This window comes from Bos indicus, chromosome X, assembly GCF_029378745.1.
Source record: "Bos indicus isolate NIAB-ARS_2022 breed Sahiwal x Tharparkar chromosome X, NIAB-ARS_B.indTharparkar_mat_pri_1.0, whole genome shotgun sequence".
Taxonomy (NCBI): Eukaryota; Metazoa; Chordata; class Mammalia; order Artiodactyla; family Bovidae; genus Bos; species Bos indicus.
This window is the reverse complement of record NC_091789.1, coordinates 19,021,821-19,045,081: the sequence shown is the minus strand read 5'-3', so window position 1 is coordinate 19,045,081 and position 23,261 is coordinate 19,021,821. Positions and strand designations below refer to the sequence as shown.

The 23,261-nt window shown below is 48.8% G+C and overlaps 1 protein-coding gene across 3 annotated transcripts in view; it reads right to left on the bottom strand.

Annotated features, from left to right (window-relative positions):
• LOC109554771 (small integral membrane protein 10-like protein 2A) overlaps positions 1-12,541 on the bottom strand; it is a 34,299-nt gene extending 21,758 nt beyond the window's left edge. The window contains exons 1-2 of one of the 3 annotated variants that reach the window (XR_011565319.1): positions 11,739-12,075; positions 8,581-10,933 (exon numbers count right to left, since the gene is read on the bottom strand). Coding sequence is in view for 1 of the 3 variants with exons in the window: in XM_070784345.1 (XP_070640446.1) it covers positions 12,073-12,393 (321 nt within the window). In the remaining 2 variants the exon portion in view is untranslated. Of the gene's footprint in view, positions 1-8,580; positions 10,934-11,738 lie in introns of those variants that run through there. The other 2 variants (XR_011565318.1, XM_070784345.1) reach the window with 2 other exon arrangements.
• Positions 12,542-23,261: the final 10,720 nt, after the last annotated feature.

Here is a 23,261-nt window from a genome sequence, read left to right as displayed (position 1 = left end):
TTGATTTTGGTGTCAGAACCTCCTGACTTCTTCTGTGACCATGCATAGGAGCATACCAATCACTCTAATTCTGCCTTACCTTAGCAGGGTCAGGAGATTTCCTTAAACATTCTTATAGTCCTCAAATATGTATGTGTGGCCTTTGTGTTGTGGCCCAAAGGATAATTTCTTATAGGGATCTATTTATTTACCTACTCTCTTTCTTTCCTTAATGAATTGTTAAGCCTCAGAAATCACCAGTTACGCAGGGCAGCTTGAGAGACCTGGTATCTCACAGTGGGGCGTTTAGTCATCTAGTATCAGGGAGGCAATGAAAAGATGAAGAGAGCATGCTGTTCCTCTAGTATGTGCCAGGAAGACTCTCATCTATTGGCTTGACATAGGCTTCTTACAGCCACCTGATATGCCCTACAGCACCATCACACAGCACACCACATGGCCTAGTACACTCACTTGCATTGGCTGGAGTCACCTGCAAAAGTTTCTTTTCCTATAAGGCTGTGTATTGTTCATGGACCTAGAAACTGAAAACATTATTCCTGCATCGGGGATGTCTGAATTATCTCACAAGCCAATAAAATGGAGGAATACAACAGATCCAAAAATTGCTTATTTAGTGTTATTCATAAGGCCTTCCAGTTCACCTTTGAAAGCAATTTCCTGCACATACTCATATAGGGTTGATTTTGAATTAATCGCATGGTGGTAGGAAAGAGACAGAGAAGGCAATGGCACCCCACTCCAGTACTCTTGCCTGGAAAATCCCATGGGCGGATGAGCCTGGTAGGCTGCAGTCCATGGGGTCGCTGAGGGTCGGGCACAACTGAGCGAATTCACTTTCACTTTTCACTTTCCTGCATTGGAGAAGGAAATGGCAACCCACTCCAGTGTTCTTGCCTGGAGAATCCCAGAGACGGGGGAGCCTGGTGGGCTGCTGTCTATGGGGTCCCACAGAGTCGGACACGACTGAAGTGACTTAGCAGCAGCAGCAGGAAAGAGAAGGGGGCAGAGATCGATTCTGATTGCATATGGGTTGATACTTATTGCTCATAGATGATGAGAACATGCAGTATCTCTGTATTATTTTTCAACTTCCATGTGTTTTGATCATTGTCATGAAGTTTGTGAAATGCAATCTGTTTGGCGAGAAGCTACAAGTTCAGGCTCTGGTGCACATGAAGTGCTCTTTTACCTCATTAGTCTCTGGAGAGCAAGAAAACAAACCTCACAGTGCACAATGTGCATCAGCGAGACGGGGTCAGAGGTGCTCTGGAGATGCAGTTTCATCCTAAACTTTGGGATTTGTTGAAAGATATTGAGAGAAGAATGGGATGGCTATATTTATGAACCACATTATCTAGGAGAAGCAGGGTGAACTTGGCATTGGTTGGGGTGGGGCTGAAAACCTGGGAATGGGTAGACAGTGACAGGAAACTTGTAGAGAGTCAACAGCAACATAAGTTGTATCTAAACCGAAGCAAGGCTGATGGGGGATGGATTCAAGAAACAACAGGAAGTGGAGTCTTACTAACTGGATGCATGAGGGAGAAGGACACAGCCAGTAAAGAGATGACTCCTGATTTTGGAGTGGATGGTGGTGACACCACACAAGATAGGGAACAAAAAAAGAAAAGAAGGGTATTTTGGGTTTTTAGAAAAGACAAATTCAACTTGGAACAGTTGACTATGAACACTTGAGTGTGCCAAAAGCAGCTAGATCTCTGATGAGAATCTGCTTGGTTACCACTAAGGGTTGGTTCTTGATATTGCAGGGTAATGAACTCATTTTTGCAAGAGTCAAAAATTAAGATATACTCACCAGAGACTGATCTACAAGCTAGAATGCCAATCAGAACTACAGTGGGAACTATAATGGTCAGGGTAAAATACCAACACGAATTAGAAAGCAGAGTGTATTCTTGAGGGAAAGTGATGCCAGAACAGATGTATTTTAACTGGGGACCTCAGAAGCCCCAGGTGAAAAATAATAGTCTGCAGTTCCATAAATCTTCCAGAGGAAAACAATGTGGTTGACTTTGCAGGTTTAAGTCCTCTGTGGCATAAAAGGCTGAGCAAATCCGTATGCTCCATGGAGCACACAGGTGATGGAAAAGCATAGATAGGGATTGGTGGAGGCAGAGGGCAGAACCGAGGGAGGGCAGGAATCTAGCGGAGCTCTCAGCCTTCAGTTGCCCTCCCTGCGGCCCCCCTCCCCGCACCCAGAAGGAGAAGCAGTAGTACCAACTGGCTTGCTCCTGTGGCTGTGGGAGGCCAAAGGTTCAGGTACACCAAAGAGACAGCAGGGGGAGGCTGTGAGGGGGTTTCAGCTGTAGTACACCCTGAAAGTCGCAGGGTGGCTTTGTCTTTTCCAAATCCAGGGAAGGTTGATGAATAAAATCCCCTCCATTTCCTGTGTTCTTTTTTCTTCCTTTGGATCTCGGCTACCCACTCTGTGCAGCTGAGGGCAAGCAGATGAGAACTGGGTGAAGGAGCTACAGATGAGGCGGAAGGAGTGAGTTGTTTCCGGATGGTGCGCAGTGGAGGCGCCCCGGCAGCCGGGTTCACACAGAAGCTGCCACCTACCGAACCCGTCCCAGGACGAGCCAGGCCCTTACCCATGCTCGCGGCCACACTGGACCCATGACAGTCGCCAGGTGGGTGCTACCCACGCCAATTTGACCAGTCACGAAGCTGCGGCTCAGAAAGGCCGAGTGGCCTGCCCTGGTTAAGTGGTAGAGCTGCTGTGTCTAAATAGAGTTTATGCCCTTGACCCTGACGCGGTGCTGCGTTTTGACGTCCTGAGACTAAGCAGCTCTTCTGACCAGATCAGAATCAAGCTGATCACTAACGAAGAAGGGTGGGTGCTCATAGATAGACCGCTTCTGCGTGTCAGCCACTGTGCTCAGTGTCCACTGATTGATGTGATGTGAATTGCCAACACAACACCCCCAGGTTTTCTGATATAATTCAAAGAATCCACCAGTAGATGGCGCGGCTCCACTGGGTTTTCGAGTTATAGGAGGCTCTGCACCCTCACGAGGACATATATTCCTCCCACGCCCTTCGTGTGTCCCAAGGCCTCTCCTCTCTTTCTTATCTTGCCCTTATCAAAACTGGCTGTGCACGGATGACTGTCCCTGTCGCTGAAGGCCTTGGCAACACAACACCTTTAGGGCTTTCTGATGTAGTTCAAGTGATCAACCAGCAGGTGGCGCTGCTCCACTCAGAAATCGGAAGAATGTAATCGGTTCCTAGGTTATTTATTTTGGCTGTGCTGGGTCTTTTGTCTGGCTACAGCGAGCCGGGGCTACTCTTGGTTCCAGTACGTGGGCTTTTCATTGCCGTGACTTCTGTTGTTTCGAAGCACAGGCTCTAGGGCCAGAAGGCTTCAACAGTTGTGGCTACCTGGCTTCGTTGCTCTGTGGCAAGTGGGATCTTCCTGGACCAGAGATGGAAGCCTTGTGCAGTGAACTGGCAGGATAATTCTCAACCACTGAACCATCAAGGGAGCACTGGAAGGTGAAATCTTAACTGCTGGGTAACCAAGGAAGTCTCACAAGTCATGGATTTAGATGCAAGGACATATGACAGGGGCTTGGTTGCAGAAACAAGACATGAACTTGTCCCCTGGGACCAGAGGGGAATCTGCCACAGGGTGCAACTGATCAGAATCGTGCAGAAAAGCCTGAGCTGAAAGTCAGGAAACCTGGATGCTAATCTTGGCTCTGCCACCCATTAGTTTTGTGGTTTTGGGTACGTCACTGTACGTCCTTTTTCAGTTCATTTAAAATACAGTTTACTTATGTCAACCTCTCGACTCTCAAGATATCAGGGAGTAGTGCTTTTCAAACTCTAATGTGCACTGGAATCACCAGTTATTATGAAAGTGTAAGTCCTAATTCAATAGGCCTGTGGTGGAGGCCTCAGAGTGACAAGTTCCCAGGTGATACTGATGCAGCTGGTCCCTGGACCACACTTTGAGTAGCAGGCAAGCGTCCACTACAGAAGTGGCTCAAGGGCGCTCACTGCTGGTGTGGAGGCCAGAGGCAGGACTCTAGTCACCAGCCCCTCCCCAGCTTCAGCAAGAGCAGCTTGTCTTTTGATGTCCTGAGACTGAGCAGCTCTTCTGACCAGCTCTGAATCGAGCTGATCACTAACAAAGACGGGGTCTTGTGTACAGACCACTTCCACGAGTCAGTCACCGTGCTCAGTGTTCAGTGATTGATGTGTATTGGTTTACATGTTCCTCAGAGAACCACGGAATTACTCACCGTCTCGCAGACCAAGTGAACGACAGAGAATCTGAATGTGCTCAGTCGCTCAGTCCTGTCTTACCCTTTATGACCCCCCATGGACCATAGCCCGCCAGGCTCCTCTGTCCTTGAAATTCTCCAGGCAAGAATGCTGGAGTGGGTAGCCATTCCCTCCTCCAGGGGATTTTCCTGACCCAGGGATCGAACCTGCCTCTCAAGCGGGTTTCAAGCAGATTCTTTACCACTCAGCCACCAGGGAAGCCCAGAGAGTCTGAAGGACCTGGCCAAAGTGACTCCGCTCAAGAGTCTGGGTTCAAACCCAGCTAGTTTCCCCTCCCAAGTCTGCTCCAAGCACCACGTGCCTGGTGTATAAGAGGTAATGACAATTTCCAGTACTGCTGGTGTTCTGAAAAGTCCCTGGTGACTTAAGGGGGTACCCTGCATCCCAGATGTACTTGCAAATCTTGTGGTGTGCATAGAAATCTGAAGCACATAGTCAGTTCATAGATTCTTATTTGCTCAAGATCTTGCACCTCCTATAACTTGAAAACCTGTATATCTCGTCCTCACGGTTTGTTCATTACAGAAAGCAAATTCTGCCAAAACTTGGTGAAGGCTCCATGCTCCAGTCCAAGGCTGGCCAGTGCTGGTGGATCCCTTGAACTATATCAGAAAACCCTGTGGGTATTGTGTGACCAAGAACTTCATTGACAGAAGCAGTCATGCATATACAGTCTGTTTTGTTTTTTAAATTGAAGTACAGCTGATATACAATATTATGTTAGTTTTAGGAGCACAGCAAAGTGATTCGGTTTTATATACGTATATTCTTTTTAAAATTTTTCTGAGTTATTAGAAAATAGTGAACATCGTTGCCTATGCTTTACAGTAAATCCTTGTTTATTTTATATATAGTAGTGTGTATATGGGAGAAGGCGATGGCATCCCACTCCAGTACTCTTGCCTGGAAAATCCCATGGACGGAGGAGCCTAGTAGGCTGCAGTCCATGGGGTCACGAAGAGTCGGACACGACTGAGCGACTTCACTTTCATTTTTCACTTTCATGCATTGGAGAAGGAAATGGCAACCCACTCCAGTGTTCTTGCCTGGAGAATCCCAGGGACAGGCGAGCCTGGTGGGCTGCCATCTATGGGGTCGCACAGAGTCAGACACGACTGAAGCGACTTAGCAGCAGCAGCAGTGTGTATACCTTAATACCATACTCCTAATTTATCAAGGGTTTAATTTCCAAAATATACAGACAAATCAGGAAACTCAATATAAGAAAATGAAAAAAATGGGCAGAAAAGCTAAACAGACATTTCTAGAAAAAAGACATAGATGCCAGGGGGATGAGAAGAGAGGTCTTGGGGCGCAGAAAGGGAGTGGGAGGAATGGGTGTCAAGATGAGGTTGCAGAGCCTCTGCTTTAGCCATGACTGGGATTCCCAGGGTGACAGAGACTGGCTTTCTGTTAAATTTGACCTTGCAGAAAGGGCGCCCAGCAAGGCAAGGTCAAACTGCAGTATTTCGCAGGTGGCATGTACATGGAGATTTGCCATCATCATGAAGTCATAGAAAATGAGAAAACAGAAACATAGAGAAAATAGTCTACTGGTCTCAAAACATCAAAAAGAACTGAGAAGTTGCTTCCCTGGGGCCTGCACTACTGTGCCTGTAGGCCAGGAAACGGGTGCAGGGAGGCACGGTGCCATGCCCACATGCCCAGAGCTGGTGATCTGTGGAGCTGGAACCCACCCGGCCTTTCATTCCTGGGCTAGGGCTCTGCCCTCTGTACTCCTGAGTGCAAAGCCCTGTTGTAGAGAGAGGTAGGAAAAGCAGGATGGAGAACATTCCACGGGGTCTGGGTTAAGGATGTGCACAACATCTGAATAAAAAATGCTTTAAAAAGTGCTCCGATCTGCCGTGGTATTCACCTGGAAACAACTTTCGATAAGACTTTCCAGAACAATTGCCTCGAGAACATCGATGGAATTACCTTCCAGTTGTGTCTGGGGCATTCATTGGAATTCCTGCCACATGTGTCCTGACATTTCTTTTTAATCTACACCATGTAAAAATGCAATCTTTGGCTGCCAGTCTCTGGGAACTGGGAAAGTCACCTATGGCTCTGCTGCTCCGGGTGGCCAGGCTGCTCTGAGTTAACCTTGGACCTGGAGCTGGCCGTAGCAACGACACCCCAGATTACTGCCTGGGTACACGAGGGGTCGCATTCCTCCTGACTGAACCCTCCCATGAGCCCTGCACCTATTATGCTCTCACATGGTCTGTGTGGGCTCCTCTGTCTGGTCCATGGGTTCAGTGCTCAGGGCCTACTTTGGGGTCGGGCATGGAGAGGAGCCCAGGAAATATGTCTTGCCAAATGAGCGGCTGAGGGTCTCTGAAGAATCGCCTTCCCTGAGGCCCTCTGGGTGCCACTGTGACCCCATTATCAGGGTGAATGTTAATGAGCTACAGGGGATGTGTGGCATAAATTGGGGTGTGGGAGGCAGGGGAAGGAGGGATTCCTGAGGAGACCTCGGATTTCTGGGTAAGGGGTGTTGTGGGTGGATGAGCATGGCGGTTGCTGCAGATGGACCCTGTGGTGGCCACAGAGAGGGAGGGCTGTCATGGCAGCCACTGAGGGAAGCCTCAAGAAAGGCTTGGTGACCAGGCAAGGGAGAAGCTGGCCTGAGGTAGCCTTGGGGACTGCTCTGCAGAAGAGGCAGAGGCTCCCAGGTTCAGCCTGGTTCCCAGTGCTGAGGTAGAACACAGCCTCAAGATAATCAGGGGCTTCTGCCACTGTCAGTGGGGCAGTGGGGAGTGAGATTGTCTCTGAGTGCGCAGGGTTGGGGGGGATACCCAGTGCCTTGATGGGGAGCTGTGGCCCACGGAGGCCTACTGTTTGTGGAGGTTGGGAAAGTTGGTCATAGGCCCCAGGAGGTGCTCTGGCCAGAGGGGAAGCCCCACCATGCTGGCTTTCATGGGTAGGCACTGTCTGGGCATCTTCCTCCTGCCTGTTGGGTGTGGAGGGCAGCAGAAGGGCTGGAATGGGCCTCCCTGGAGGGGCTGGGCAAGTGGGTGCAGGGAGCTGAGAGCTGGACGGGGTGCAGGGTGCAGGCTCAGAAGCAGCCTCAGGCCCAGGACAATCATGGGTGCCAAGAAGGAGACCCAGAGGCAGCGAGAACACTGGACCAGAAGCCACAGGCTGTGCCTGGGCCCAGATGCTGAGTCAGCCCTTAGCTCAGGGTGGTGGAAGTGAAGGAGCAGAGCAGGAGGTGGCAGGAAAGACACAGCAGGAGAGGTCTGGCTGAGACCAGAGGCTGAGGCTAAGGAGGGAGAGCAGACAATCATCTCTTGGGGGCGCCGAGGGTGCCCAGATAAGGGCTGGGGAGGCTGTGTGCTCTTCCTCCCTGCCTGGGTAGGTGAGTGCAGGTGTGGAGGTGGGGTCTGAGCTGGATCCTGGTCTAAGGGTGGGCAGAGTCAGGAGGCAGACAGGGAGGATGTGGAGCAGAGAATGAGTCCCTCCAGTGGGGTGACAGGACCCTCGGGGAATGTCAGGGCCAGGCCTTAAGATCTGCCAGTAGCTCAGAGCCTTGGTCCTGTCGTGGGACTCTGCTTAAGCACAGGTCTCAGCCACCCCACGACCTGACGTTTCTGTTTCTGTGTGCAGAACAGGGCCCTACCTTCCTCCCTCTGAGGTGGGTGCTGTGCTTCTCTGCAGGCCTCCCTCCCCCAGCCTCTGAACACCACCCCCGCTCCCTCTGCAGCAGTCTCGGAGTCCCCACCCCGGGCCCTGTGATGGGACAGCTTGAGTCTAAGGTGGAGGGAAGGTAAGCTGGTCTCTGGTCCCCAACGTTGATCTTCAAAACTGGGCACCGACCTGGCTGCCAGGGAAGCGATGGGTCCCTGCCACCTGCTGCTGCAGAGGGGCCTCTGGGTGACACAAAATGATCTGCAGACGGTCCATTTCACCTCACCTACCCCAGCCCATCCTTGGGGTTCAACTGAATTAAGTGCTTTCTAACACCAGGCTTTAAAATAAAGAAAACACTTAGCTGTCTGGTTATTCAAATAGTTTGTGAATGGGACAAACTGGGACAGTTGCTACATCTTAGGCCAGGCCTGTGCTGCTGACTTCTCATCATGGGAGCAGCGCTCCAAGTCAAGTCCTGTCTCAGAGCATCTTCTGAACAGGCCACCATCCCTGCCATGACCCTACCCACTTATAGCCCTCAGGATGCTCCTCTGCCCCAGCTTCTGGCCACCAGAGTAGGGTGAGCTTACCCCCAGCCCCTCTCCTCCAAGGGGGCACCACACCAGAAACAAGAGGCCTCCAGTTTTCATTTTATTCAATTCAAAGAATATTTTTTATAAACTTAGACAGACACAAGATGTGACAACACTGGAAACAAGAACATTTCTCTGACCAGACTGCGCTGACTGGTGCAGAGTTCATCACACACAGAAAAGGAACAGTGGTCTTATTCAAGTCAGTGATTGTGTGTAAGCTCCACTGCCTGAAAACCAGACTGCAAATAAAGTGCAAAGAGAGCAGCAGGGGCCCAGTCAGGAGATGAGGAAGAGGCGGGAGAGCAGAAGCAGCAAACGACTCAAGATCAAGACTCAAGACTCAAGATCAAAACGGTAAGAAGAGCAGTGGCAGGAGCACGTGCTGAGGACGTGTCCCCGCCCCTCCCACGGCCAACATCTTTGGGGGCGGACAGCCCCAGCCAGAGCCCCACAAGGAGCAGGGATTCTCTGCAGGTGACGAGGGGTCTCTGAGCCCGGGGCCCCTGAATCTCCAACACACTTTATCCACTTTGGGAAGCAGCCTCCCAGGGCCCAGGCAGCTCCAACAGAGCCACGAGCCCAGGAAAGACAGGGAGCCCGTCCTGCACTGCACACCAGCTAAACAGCTCTGCACCCTCTGCAGCGCATAGTCACTTGTGTGTACACAAGCAATCACACACTTGTGCACAGACATACACCCATTCACAAAAGCACGCTGACACATGTATTCACACACACACACAGTCACACCGGCACATTCACACACAAACATCTGTGCATTCATGCATCTGTGCTCATACCCACACACTCATCCACACACCCCCTCACACACTCACACACTCAAGCCCTCATGCATGTGCATACATACTCGCACATATATGCCCACACACATCCCACACTCACACATGCACTCAACATGCGCACTCACACACCCATTCACACACAGGCACGCACATATTAAATAAAGACACTCCCTAGTGCCCTCCCCAGGTCCTCTCAGGCTGGCCCAGGAAGAGGCTGCGGCTGGGCATCCAGTCACCCAGAGGGTGAGATCCAAACTTGAAAAGGGCACATTTACACATCAGCCCCAAGGAGGCCCCTGGTCCTCCGCTCCTCTCCTCCCCTGCAGCCCATGTCACAGTCTCTCAGAACTCCAGGGATGCAATCTAAAGGCTGGCAGTCTCCCGGAAGTGGTCCTGGAGGGACACAGTTGGGGTGGAGGAGGGGCCACCAGGACCAGGGGTTTCCAGGCAACTTGGCACAAGGGAGGAAGCCATCAGCGCCATTCCATCTGTGGGAATCTGCGGGGGGCATGTGGTAGCCTGGGTGCAGCCTCAGGCCTCGGGGTGAGGCAGGCAGAGCTCTTCAGCCGGGCCCTGGGTGGCTGAGAAGGGCACATGGTGTGAGGCTCAGCCCCTCTGTCCCAGGGGCAACCAGGCTGCTGTGGTTCTTAGTCCCAGGAACTGAGGACCAGGACCGCAAGCAATCAGTGAGGGGGCAGATGTGGATGTGGGATGGGGGTGAGGGCCAGGGCCTCTCCCGGCTCCCCTCAGTGCCGCTCCTGGTGCACCAGTCAGCAGCACAGCCAGGACCGCTGCAGGCCCATCCAGAGCAGATGCTCCTGTGTGATCCTGGCAGGAGGGGCAGCCTGGAGACAGAGACATGGGGTCATGCGTGGGTCTCAGCTCCACCCCACCCACTTGTATCCCTTCCCTCCTATTACACTCAGCCCCAGGAGCCAGCCAACACCCCCACCCAAACTGAGAGGCCTGTGCCACTCAACACCAAGGAACCCCTGGTTAAGCCTTGGGTGGGGCTTGGGTTGGGGTGGGGAGGTCTGTGTGTAAGGACCTTGCTCCCCAGGGGGTTCTGGGACTCATATCTCCTGTGACCATCTCAGCTTAGACTGTCCCCTGGTTCTTCCCAGTGACTTGCCATACACCCCACCTTCCCTGCCACCGGCCTTTCTCTCTAGGTCCCTTGGGAGCCTGTGCTCCCTTCCCCCATCCCACTGTGCCAGGTCTCCCAGAGACTGGGGGGCAGGTGGGGAATGCAGGCTGGGAGGCAGGTTCAGCTCCCCCACTTCTGATCTATGTGACAAGGGCAAATGTCTCCCTTCCCAGAGCCCGGCAGGTGGGGAGAACAGAGCTCTGCCAGAGTGTCTCTAGCTCTGTACTTCCTTCCCTATGCCAGAACCTGACCACTAGGTCACTCCCCCCGCCTCAGGCTCTCTGCCTGGAAAGCCCTTCCTCTCCTGGAGGGGAGTGGTCAGGCCCTTCTCTTGGCTGCTCCCCAGGCAGCTCTAGGGTCAGGGGTGCCCCAGGCAGGGATTTGACTCTCTGGACAAGACCGCAGAAGGGGTGGTTCACCTTCTATAACACCAGTTCCTGCAAGAAAAACATGGGGACTTGAGAGTTGCCTCCTCACCCAGAGATGTCCCCGTCTCCCCAGTTGTCGCCTACCCTACAAGCCTCTTCTCCAACTGCTCTCCCACCCCGGCCTGACAGCTGCCCTCCACTCAAGGAGACTCCCACTTTCCCAAATCCTTTGGGGCACAGGGGCTGCTGGAGGCTCTCCAGGACTGGAGCAGTGCATTCTGTGGCACCAGGAGGCCATGGTAGGAGGTGGAGGGAGCGTGGCTGAGATGGGGCAGGACTGGGAGGAACACGTCTTTCCCACTCTTCCCTGTCCCCTGATGCAAAGCTTTGGAGGGTGGAGAGGAGCAAGAGAGACAGCAGGAGCAGGCAGAGAGCAGGCCCAGAGACCCGCCAGGAGGAAGTCTTGTGAAGGGCTGAAGAAGAGACAGACCTGGGCTTGGGCCAAGAACACAACCATCCGTCCAGGCTGCCTCTCAAGGGGTGGAGGAAAAGGGGGCCAGCATCCGCTCTCTTCTAGGGCTTTCTCAGGGCCTCTCCAGGGCCATTTCCCTCCATTCCCCCGTGTTCAGGTGACACTACCGGGGCCGTGGGCAGAGGTGATGCCCAGGAAGCCGCCTCTCATCCCCAAGTTGGAAATATGACAAGGTTGTCCAGAGGGCCTGCGTGCACCCTGCCTTGCCTGCTCTCGGCTCGGCAGCTTTCCAGGCTGGCTTCCACGGGTCCCTTCCTCCCCCAAGCCGCCCAGGGGCTGGATATCTAGATGCCATGGCAACCGCCTCCCTCCAGCCTGCAAGTCCAATCTCTGGCCTCCTACCTTTTCGGTCAGGGTCAGTCATTCATGTTTCTAATGAAGAATTTCTTCCTTCTGCTCCCCCCTTCGGCCAAAGTGAGGCAACAGGTCGGCTGCATTCAGATAATTTTCCCGAGTTCGACGGAAAGGGCCCTTTTTGCTAGTTTTCTGTGCAGTTTGTCACCAGCCGCGACGTGGCTGGCCGGAGCCGGGGCTCGGTGGCTGCGTCTTCCGCGGAGGTCTAGGGCTTAGAGGCCTGGGCCGCCCCTTCCCTGGCACGTCCCGGCGGCCCCCGGCCCCGTGATCCTTTATGCCGATGCTCCTGCCGTCGCTCCCGGACGGAGGTGGTAGTGGGCGTTCACTCGATCCTCACTTGCAGGCGCACGTTGAGCATCACCGAGGCCACGATGTAGAAATAGGGGAAGTTCATGCGCAGACGCCAGGCCAGGTCGAAGAAGGTGATCAACGTGCGCGTGAGCCCCTTGCAGAAGGCGCCGTAGGAGCCGCGTATCGCGGCTGAGCGTGCCAGCCGCACTGCCACGCCCGACAGGGCCGCTGCTGCCGCCGCCGCAGACAGAGCCCCCGACGCCGCCATGGGCCCGGGCCGGCGCTGGCCCCGCGTACCGACCACAGCACGAGCTGGCGGGCAGGTGGACCCGATGCCTGGAGCTCCTGGCATACAGCAGTCTAGTCTCACCCCGCCCCTCCTCGCCGCGCCCTACCGTCGGTCTCCCCTCGGGGGGTGGTCTCCCACTGCCGCCTCTGCCACATCCAAGGCCAGGCCTGAGCTGTCCAGGGACAGCTCCGCCCCCTTGCCTGCACGCACATTGGCGACAGCCGGCACAGTTCCACCCCTAACATGGCCCCGCCCCTTGCCGGGTACCACAGAGCTGCTGCCAGCGACTCTGCCCCACCCCCCGGGATCCGCCCCTCCGACAAGCCCCGCCTCCTCCTGGACTCCCAAAAAGAGAGCCGGAGGGCCTGAATGGTTTGGAAGGCGCTGCCCTCCAGGGATCCTTTTGCAGAAAGCGCTATTCTGCAAGCAAAGCCCACCCGGAGCGCTCTGCCCCTTTACACCGTCCCCTTCCCTGTCTCCGCAGAAAACAGGGGCAGTCAACCCACTGTGTATTTATGTGCGTGTGTGTGTTGGTCGCTCATTCATGTCCGAATCTTTGCGACCCCTTGGAGTATATAGACCGCCACGGTCCTCTGTCCAAGGAATTCTCCAGGCAAGAATACTGCAGTGGGTAGCCATTTCCTTCTCCAGGGGATCTTCCCGACCCTGGGATGGAACCCAGGTCTCCTGCTTTGCAGGTGGACTCTTTACATTCTGAGCTACCAGGGAAGCCCCAACTTTTCTTTAATTCATAATTCCCCCCCCCGCCCCCCGGTAACTCTGCACTATAGAGTTTCACCAAATCCACACACACATTTTTTTCCCTTTCTGGTATATTTGCTTGATGCTGTGTATTTCTCTATTCTTGAATTGCCCCATTGTCCTTATCTTTTACCTGTTGGGGAGCAAAGACTTTCCCTCTACTCTCTTAGCTATATACACTTCATAGGTCAATGACAAAAAACCGACAACATGCAGATTAACAGAAAATGTATATACACTTCTTAATTTTTAATATTATTTCAGCATGGGCATCATAAGAAAAAAACACCCAGAAAGACAGTGAGATTTGAGATCTTGTAATGCCACTTTGCCAGGGATAGCAGAGGGAGGATGTAGGCAGTCTAGGAGACAGTAAATGATTTATAGAAAAATGAATGACTCCTTAGAAGCATAGATGGGAGATTTGATAGTTTGAGACAGAGTTGTCTGGGTTTGGTGTTGACTTCTAGTTCTCCTTAACTTCCCTGGTGGCTCAGACAGTAAAGGGTCTGCTTACAATGCAGGAGACCCGGGTTCAATCCCTGGGTCAGGAAGATCTCCTGGAGAAGGAAATGGCAACCCACTCCGGTATTCTTGCCTGGAGAATCCCATGGACGGAGAAGCCTGGAAGGCTACAGTCCGTGGGGTCACAAAGAGTCGGGCACGACTGAGGGACTTCTAGTTCTCCTGTGGTAAGACTCAATATTTCCTGGTTGTTGAAACTTCCAAGGAGGGGGTTTATGACAATTGAGTTCCTTTTAGAAGATCTGTCTTTAGGCAAATAAGGGGATTTAAGAAAAATTTGTTTTTTCAGATACTGCTATTGCTGCTAAGTTGCTTCAGTTGTGTCCGACTCTGTGCGACCCCATAGATGGCAGCCCACCAGGCTCCCCCGTCCCTGGGATTCTCTAGGCAAGAACACTGGAGTGGGTTGCCATTTCCCTCTCCAATGCATGAAAGTGAAAAGTGAAAGTGAAGTCACTCAGTTGTGTCTGACTCTTAGCGACCCCATGGACTGCAGCCTACCAGGCTCCTCCGTCCATGGGATTTTCCAGGCAAGAGTACTGGAGTGGGGTGCCATCACCTTCTCCTTTTTCAGATGACTTCAGCTAAAAATAATCAGTGTAACCGAAGTGGCATATTTTGAGGTGGCACATACTAAACTTCTTCATACCTCATAGTGATTTCTAAACACTTGTCTTAATCCTTTGTTTGCCCTGGATACTGCACAGAAATCACTCAGGTTTTCATTTGCCCTCATACATGGCATTTCTTACTGGTGTGTTTAAAAGCCCCTTTGTAGCTTCATTTCATCTTTATTCTAAACCAAGTCCAACCCAAACTTGACCATGTTTTCAAGACTATTTAGAGAAGTAGAAAAATCCTCACGTCTCCTTTTAGTCATAACTTTTTAAAACCTGTCTGCAAGAGGTAGAGTCACCACGACTCCATCCCAGTTTCACAAGGAGGGCTGATCTGAGTATTAAGGCTTTCTCAAAATGCCTGTTCAGCACACTTGAACATCTCTATGGCATCCATGTGACTTCTTAAGAAACCCAACAGATTTATATACACTTATTAGACAATTGTCCTACCTACATGGTCAAGGGAAAAAAGGCAAACTTGAAGCATCAAGGACACTAAAAGAAGTGGTATGGACCCCGATTAATCTGTGGTTCAGTTTACCACCCAGAAACGTATACCCAAATTCTATATTTGTGAATACATCCTTCAGAAGTGAAGGAGAGAGACTTCCCTGGCGGTCCAGTGGTTAAGAATCTGCCTTTAAATGCAGGGAACGTAGGTTCGATCCTTGGTCAGGGAACTAAGATCCCACATGCCTCAGAACAATGAGCCCATGTGCCATAACTAGAGAGACTGTGTCCTGCAAAAAATCCCACATGATGCAACAAAGATCCTGCATGCTGCAACTAAGACCCAACACAGCCAAATAAATAAATAAAGTTAAAAGCAATGCTACTGTAAGTTTAGAGAGTTGTTTCTGTAAACATTAGTAAAATATTTACTGGCAAAAGACCTTTTGTAGCTTTAAAACATCATTTTACTACAGACTGCATTTCACTTACACTGAGGAGTTAATGTCACCAATATCACAGAAACTCCAAGTTATCGGGTGATTTTACTTGCAAGTTATTGCCATAGCCTGAGCCCTAAGGGCAGATCACAAAATCAGGATGAGGAAGGGTTAAGGACTGAACCACGTTATCTTCTGAGAAATACCTCTCTGTTTACAGCCAGCTGTATAACATTAACACTATCAGGAGTAGGGATGAATTCTGTTGAGTAAGGGACAGGTGGGAAAGTAAAATATTCTGATTTGGTCAGACTCACCTTGGTTATGAAACATATCCTCCTTATAGGTCATCTGGAATTGCCCAGAACATTACCTTTCTTTCATTCAATTATTCTTTAATGCTAGGAATTGTTCTAGGTGCTAGGAATTGTTCTAGGTGCTAGAAACGTAGCAGAGAACAATGCCAAAGGAATCCTTGCCCTCAAGAAATGGACATTCTTTTTTATGCTGGCAAGTGTAGTCATGGAGATGTTGATTTTTCTGTAGCAGTTTCTCAGTGACCAACCATTAGCTTCCTGGGAGCTGAGAGAGAGGCAGGTATGGTGGTGGTGGCAAGCAACAGCTTCCAGATCCTGAGATGAAAGTTCCAATGAACAAATTCAGCGGATTCCCCTCCCCACCTTCCTGACTGGCAGAGCAGGCAGCTTCCAAGATGGGCAGGTTTGGAGATGTGACTCTGAGAGTTGCTCCTGAAGGACCAGTCAAGAGTCACATCTCCAGGCCTCCCAGCAGTTTTCCCTGGAAGCCTATGCAATCACAACAGAATACGATGTAAATATGCAGCACACAACCCAAGGATCTTCACGTGACAGCCCTGAGACTAACCCTATTTTCTGGAAGCTCCGCATTTTATGGAATCCTGAACATTAAAAAGTGTAAGAATAAAATTTAAAAAGAAGCTGATATTTGAGTTGAGGGAGACTGGCAGTAGTTTGTAAATAAATCAGTAAATAAGATTTTGCAGCTAGTGACCAGGAATATCAAGAGAATAGAGCAGTATTTGAATATGTGATAGGATATTTCATGGTAGAAGGAGGAGAGAACAATTTTATAGAATCCTGTAAGGAAAAGAACTCTAAGATTACATTTGAGCTGAAATCCAAGGGATTGTGGGAAAGAAATAGCCATGGAAAAGCTAGAGGAAGAGCATTCCAGGCTGAGGAAACAGCAATTGCAAAGGCATTGAGGTTGATTCTCCCTAGGGACTGTTGATGAGGTCTTTGCTTAAGCTCTTTTTGGTGGTAACATATTTTTTTCTGCAAAGAATGATGCAAGTCAGTAAGACAGGGAGATACATATGATGAAATAGTATGCTGTAGTTGGAAGTATGGCACCCCACTCCAGTACTCTTGCCTGGAAAATCCCATGGACGGAGGAGCCTGGTAGGCTGCAGTCCATGGGGTCGCTAAGAGTCGGACACGACTTAGCGACTTCATTTTCACTTTTCACTTTCATGCATTGGAGGAGGAAATGGAAACCCACTCCAGTGTTCTTGCCTGGAGAATCCCAGGGACGGGGGAGCCTGATGGGCTGCCGTCTATGGGGTCACACAGAGTCAGACACGACTGAAGCGACTTAGCAGCAGCAGCAGCAGTTGGAAGTAAGAGACTAGATGTACACACAGCAACATAGGAAGATCTTGACCAGTGCAAATGAAAAAAAGTAAGAAACAGGATGAGACCTATAATAAAGCACCATTCTGGTAAAAATAAAAATACCTACACGGGATGTTGAAAGTCAGGTTCTTCACTGTCGGAAAAAGAAGTTGCAAGTAAGCAAGAAGGAAGGCAAGAATAAACCCTGAGGTCCTGGACCACACTTTGAGTAGAAGGCTAAGTAACATGCCATTTTATGAATCGTTCATAGTTTATGTATCTATGAAGCTCCTCTTCCTAGAGTTAATGGGTGCTGCTATGTGCCAGGCACTGTTTTAGGGGCTTATTGATGGACATACAGGTTATTTCTAGTGTTTGCTAGTACAAACGGTACTGATGTGAACATGCTTCTACTTGTCTGCTGATGCATATGTGAGTTTCTCTATGGTACACACTGAGAAGTGATATCCAGAGTCAAAATGTATGTGCATCTCAACACTTAACAGCTAATTCCAATTTGTTTTCCAAAGTGTCTACAGTATTGATATGCCTTTCATCAGTGGATGAGAGTTGTACTAGCACATTCTTTCCTATTCTTGATATAACCAAATTAAAATCTGTGCCAATCTGAGACATGTGAATTGGCTTGTCATTGTCAGTTTAATCTACATTTCTCTAGTTACTGATGAAGCTGAGTGTGTTGTCAACGTCTATTGGCAATTTGGTTTCCTCCTCTAACAACTGTTTCTTTCATATGTTCTATCCAGTTTTCTATTGGATTGTTTGGTAGAAATAAAATTGATTTTTACATTGACTTTACATCTAGCACCCTTGCTAAATTTTCTTATTAATTCCAGAAATTAATATCTGATTCTTTGTGCTTTCTAAGTAGAAAATGCTATCATCTGTAAAGTATATATATAAAAAAAAGAATGATTGTTTTGTATCTTCCTTTCCAACCCTAAAACTGATTTTTGTTGCATTATAAACCTTGTTAAAACCTTTAGTCTCAGGAATTTCCCTTGTGTTTATCTTGATCTTAAAGATTATGCTTTTAAAGTTTTACCCTGGATAGTTCTTACTCCAAATATCTACCTTTCTAACTCCCTAACTTCCTTCAAGCCCTTTCTCAATTATTATTTCCTAATGAAGCTTACCCTGACTACCCTATTCTAAAATACGACTCACCAATCCTCCCCAGCACTCCAGAACTTCATTGCTTGATATATTTTTTTCCATGGCACTTGTTACTTTCCAACATACCACATGTTTTACTTTTTTTTTTTTTCGCTTTTATCATCTACCCTTCCCCCACCACAAGAAGGTTAGTTCTAAGGATCAAGGTTTATGTCTCTTTGTTCACTGATTTATTCTAAGTGCTCAGAAGAGTTGTCTGGCTCATAGCATTCAACAAATATTAATTAAATGACTATATAAATGGAAAGTATTTGGCAGAGTGACTGGATGGCATAGTGATATAAGCACTTAATAAATAGCAGTAGTGATTAAGAAATAAGTCCATGATAAATTACCATTGGGGTCCATAAAGGGAGTCAGAATATAAAAGGCAGGTATCAGCCATTCCTAAAATGTTGCATGCCCATCCATAGGAACACACACACTTTACTCAAGCAAGTCATTACTTCTGGGTTTTGTTTGCATTTGGTCCCATTCTCATGCCCATAACCACTTGCAGGCAAGGTTCTAATCACAGTCTCTCTGAGAGACATTGCTGCCAGATGTGGAGGCCAGAAGAAAGGCATTCTTTCTCTAATATTGGTGGTGGCAGACTAGTTGCAGGCTTAAGGGTTGGAGGTTCCTGCAGCTTTCCTGAATTGCACCCTTACCTGTCAGTCTCCAGCACTGGGGTATCAGGAAAGCTCTATGGGTTTGGCACAGTTTCTTGCACTGTGCTAATTTCTTTGTGGTATCCACAGTCCCTGACCTTTGCTCCTCCAGACCTTAAACAGATTAGTCAACATCTAATTCCAGCATTAGGGTTTTTTTCTTCTTGAAATGCCTGTAATGTTTTCTTTTAAACTGGTCTTTTAAACTGGTCTCTACTGATTCAGGGAGCAAGGCAGACAGGGTCCTGCCTTCATTGAACTTCTAATAAGAGGGATATGGCCAAGGGAATAGGCAGTTACCACATAGCATGATGGGTCCACTGGTCAGTTTATCAGTCAGTCTGTAAAAATTGATGAGGGTTTACGCCAGAAAAATGGACAAATGTAAGCACTTAATAAATAGTAGTAGTGATTAAGAAATAAGTCCATGATAAATTACCACTGGGGTCCATAAAGGGAGTCCAATGGACAAAGAAAAATGGACAAATGATACTCAGTGTCTGGAGGAAAGGGAAACAGCAAACAAACAATGAAGAATGAATAAACAATTCAAGGCAGTGTATGTTCACAGGTGATTTTCAGAATGCTGGTGTCTCTGAGCACCTGTGGTATGTCTGGGCACCCTGACAGCTGACCCAGTGTAAGGGATCCAAGATGAAGTTGCCAAGCCAAGGGCGCAGTGGGGTGTTGGGCCTTATTGTGAGAGCAGCTAAAGAGTATTAAGTGAGACTCAATTTAGAAATTGCAGAGTAAGGACAAAGATCATATCAATAATCTAACCTTCTACCATAAGACACTAGAAAAAGAAGAGTGATCTAAACCCAAAGCAAGCAGAAGGAAAGAAATCAAAGATCAGAGCAGAAATAAATGAAGTTGACAATAGAGAAGAAAGGGAGAATATAAATGAAATCAAAAGTTTGTTCTTTGAAATGATCAGGAAATTAATATACCTTTAGTTAGACCCACCAATGAAAGAGACTCAAATTGCTAAAATCAGGAAAGAGAGGACATCCCTATATATAAAAAGGACTATAAGAGAATGATATGAACAACTGTATGCTAAAAAATTAGATGACCTAGAAAGACAAAAATGATCAAAACTAACCAAAGAAGAAATAGACATTTAATTGTATAAATAGGTCAGTACTATAGTATATGAGGGCTCCCCTTGTGGCTCAGCTGGTAAAGAATCTGCTCACAATGCAGGAGACCTGGATTCGATCCCTGGGTTGGAAAGATCCCCTGGAGAAGGGAAAGGCTACCCACTCCAGTACTCTGGCCTGGAGAATTCCATGGACTGTATAGTCCATGGGGGTCGCAAAGAGTTGCACACAACTGAGCGACTTTCAATGGTATGTGAATTACATCTCAATAAGGGGCTTCCCTAGTGGCTCAGACAGTAAAGAATCTGCCTGCAGTGCGGAAGACCCGGGTTCCATCCCTGGGTGGGGAAGATCCCCTGGAGAAGGGAATGGCAACCCACTCCAGTATTCGTACCTGGGAAATCCCATAGACAAAGAGCCTGGCAGGCTATGGGCCATGGGATCACAAAGAGTCAGACACAACTGAGTGACTAACAACAACAGTATATCTCAATAATGCTGTTATAAAAATTAAGCATACCCCCCAAAACCCTTATAAGAAAGAAACAGAAAATCTGAATAAATCTATAACAAGTAAAGAGATTGAATTAGTAAGTAAAGCACTTCACACAGACACACACACACACATCCAGGTCTAGATTGATTCACTGTTGAAGTCTACCAATTATTTTATGAAGAATGAATAGCAATCCTTCTCAAATTCTTCCAAAAAAACAGAATAGGAGAGAATACTTCCAAACTCATTCTAAGTGATACAAAAACTAGATGGAAACAACACAAGAAAAAATACATAACTACAGACCAATGTCCTTTATGAATTCAAAGGCAAAAATCCTCAAATCAATCCAGTAACATATAAAAGAACTGTCTGCAATGACTATATTAGTTTTCTAGGACTGCTGTAACAAAGTATCACAGACTGGGTGGCTTGAACAAAATAAATTCATTTTCTCACAATTCTAGAGGCTGAGAAGTCCAAGAACAAGATGTCAGCAAGGTTGGTTTTTTCCTAAGGCCTCTTTCCTTGGCTTATAGATGGTTATTTTATTTCCTCGCCTTCCCTCTATCTGAATCTGTGTCAAATTTTCCTCTTATGAGGGTTGATAAGAGGAATTTGATATTGAACTGATATTGAATCAGTGTCATCCTAATGACCTCCTTTTAACCAATTACACCTTTACAAACCCTATCTCCAAATTCAGTCACATTCTGAGGTCTGAGGACTTTATTTTTTATCCCAGGATTTATCCCAGGAACACAAGGTTGGTTAAACTTGAAAATCAATGTTGTACACCATGCTAATAGGATAAAGGCCAAAATCACATGATTATCTCAATTAAAAAAGCATTTGACATAATCCCACAATCTTTCATGATAAAGTCACTTGAAAAACTGAGAATAGAGTGGAAATACCTCAACTTGATAAATGGGAAGGGAACTGCTGGAAAGCCACTAGATGCCATGGATATTAAGCTGCCCACTGTCCAGGGAAGGTTGCACATGGGGATATTGTGCACTGTTCCAGACTCTAGAGTCTGGGGCTATTTCTGAGGCTTGTCAGGTGCAGCCTGTAAGAGTTTTAAAGATATTGAGAAAAGCAACAGATTTTACAGGTTCTTGGCCTTCCCAAATCAATAGAAATTAACTAGAGGCCAGACAAGAAATTTAGGCAAGACTTTATTGGGGCCCCCTGCTGCAGTAGCGGGGAGCAAGAACAAACAACAAGTTCACTTGCTTGCTCACTCCTCGACGTGGGGCAAGCTTGTTCCTTATATAGGGTGAGGATAGAGTACTCTTGCCTGGAAAATCCCATGGACAGAGGAGCCTGGTAGGCTGCAGTTCGTGGGGTCGCTAAGAGTCAGACACGACTGAGTGACTTCACTTTCACTTTTCACTTTCATGCATTGGAGGAGGAAATGGAAACCCACTCCAGTGTTCTTGCCTGGAGAATCCCAGGGACCGCAGGGCCTGGTGGGCTGCCGTCTATGGGATCGCACAGAGTCGGACACGACTGAAGCGACTTAGCAGCAGCAGCAGCAGCAGAGGTGTGTGCAGGAGTCTGGCTGGAGGGATGCCTTAGTTTTGCCCTCTCCTTGATGTTATTGTGTTCAGGGAGCATGCTCAGTACTCTGCTTTTGCTCCAGGCTCTTCAAAAGTGGCAGTTGGGTTTAGTTTTTTTTGTTTGTTTGTTTTGTTTCTTTGTATCTTCTGTTCAGAATTTGCCCTAAATGCTGCTGCTGCTGCTGCTGCTCTTGCTAAGTCACTTCAGTCGTGTCCGACTGTGCGACCCCATAGACGGCAGCCCACCAGGCTCCCCGTCCCTGGGGTTCTCCAGGCAAGAACACCGGAGTGGGTTGCAATTTCCTTCTCCAATGCATGAAAGTGAAAAGTGAGAGTGAAGTCGCTAAGTCGTGTCTGACTCTTAGTGACCCCATGGACTGTAGCCCACCAGGCCCCTCCATCCATGGGATTTTCCAGGCAAGAGTACTGGAGTGGGGTGCCATTGCCTTCTCTGAGGTGGGCTACAAACCACAGGGTTGCAAAGAGTCAGGCACGACTGAGTGACTGAGCAACACTACACGATGTTTTACAGATTTTTTTTTTTTTTTTTTTTGGTGAGTGGTTTACTGCTGCTGCTGCTGCTAAGTTGCTTCAGTCGTGTCCGACTCTTCGAGACCCCATGGACTGCAGCCTACCAGGCTCCTCCGCCCATGAGATTTTCCAGGCAAGACTACTAGAGTGGATTGCCATTGCCTTCTCTGGTGGTTTACCGAAGACAACCCAAATCCTCATTTAATATTCTTAATGTGACCATGTCTGCATGGTCCTTTCCCCCCCCACCCCAACCTTTGCTCAGCCAAATACTAGTAGGGATGCAATCCAAACTCCCTGCATGGTGCTACATCATTTGATTCTCCTCACTTAGCCACCGTCATCTCCAGCTCACACTTTAAAAGTGTCTCTCAGGACCATGAGTGCTTCGCTATAAAGCAGCTGTTGGCTCCAGCTTCCAAGCAGCTTTGTAGCTTTGCTCAGTCGTGTCCGACTCTTTGAGACCCTATCAACTCTAGCCTGCCAGGCTCCTCTGTCCATGGGTTTTCCCAGGCAAAGGACACTGGAGTGGGTTGCCATGCCCTCCTCTGTGTTTTGAGGCCCAAGCTGATGCAAAAGTTTGACTTTTCCGCAATATCGATGATATTGGTTTAACGTTGAACAGAAAGCTGTTGCTTAGAGTGGATGACGGAACCCTCTGTGGAGCGTGTGTAGGGGTGAGGAGGTGGTGCTGTTGGGATGTGGGTGGGTAGAGGAGTTCTAGAGGCAAAGGAAAAGAACTCAGGCCCTGAGGGATGGGGCTCCACACCTGGAAGCCCGCCTTCATCCTCAGGGCAAGTTTCGGTGCCATCTTCCAAAACAGGCACCAGGCCCTCCCTGCAGAAGCCCTTGGGCGAATTCGTCTACCCTAAGAGATGCAAAAAAGGATTAGACTGGAAGCGACTTCCGGCATGGCCTGCAGGTTTCCACCTTCATC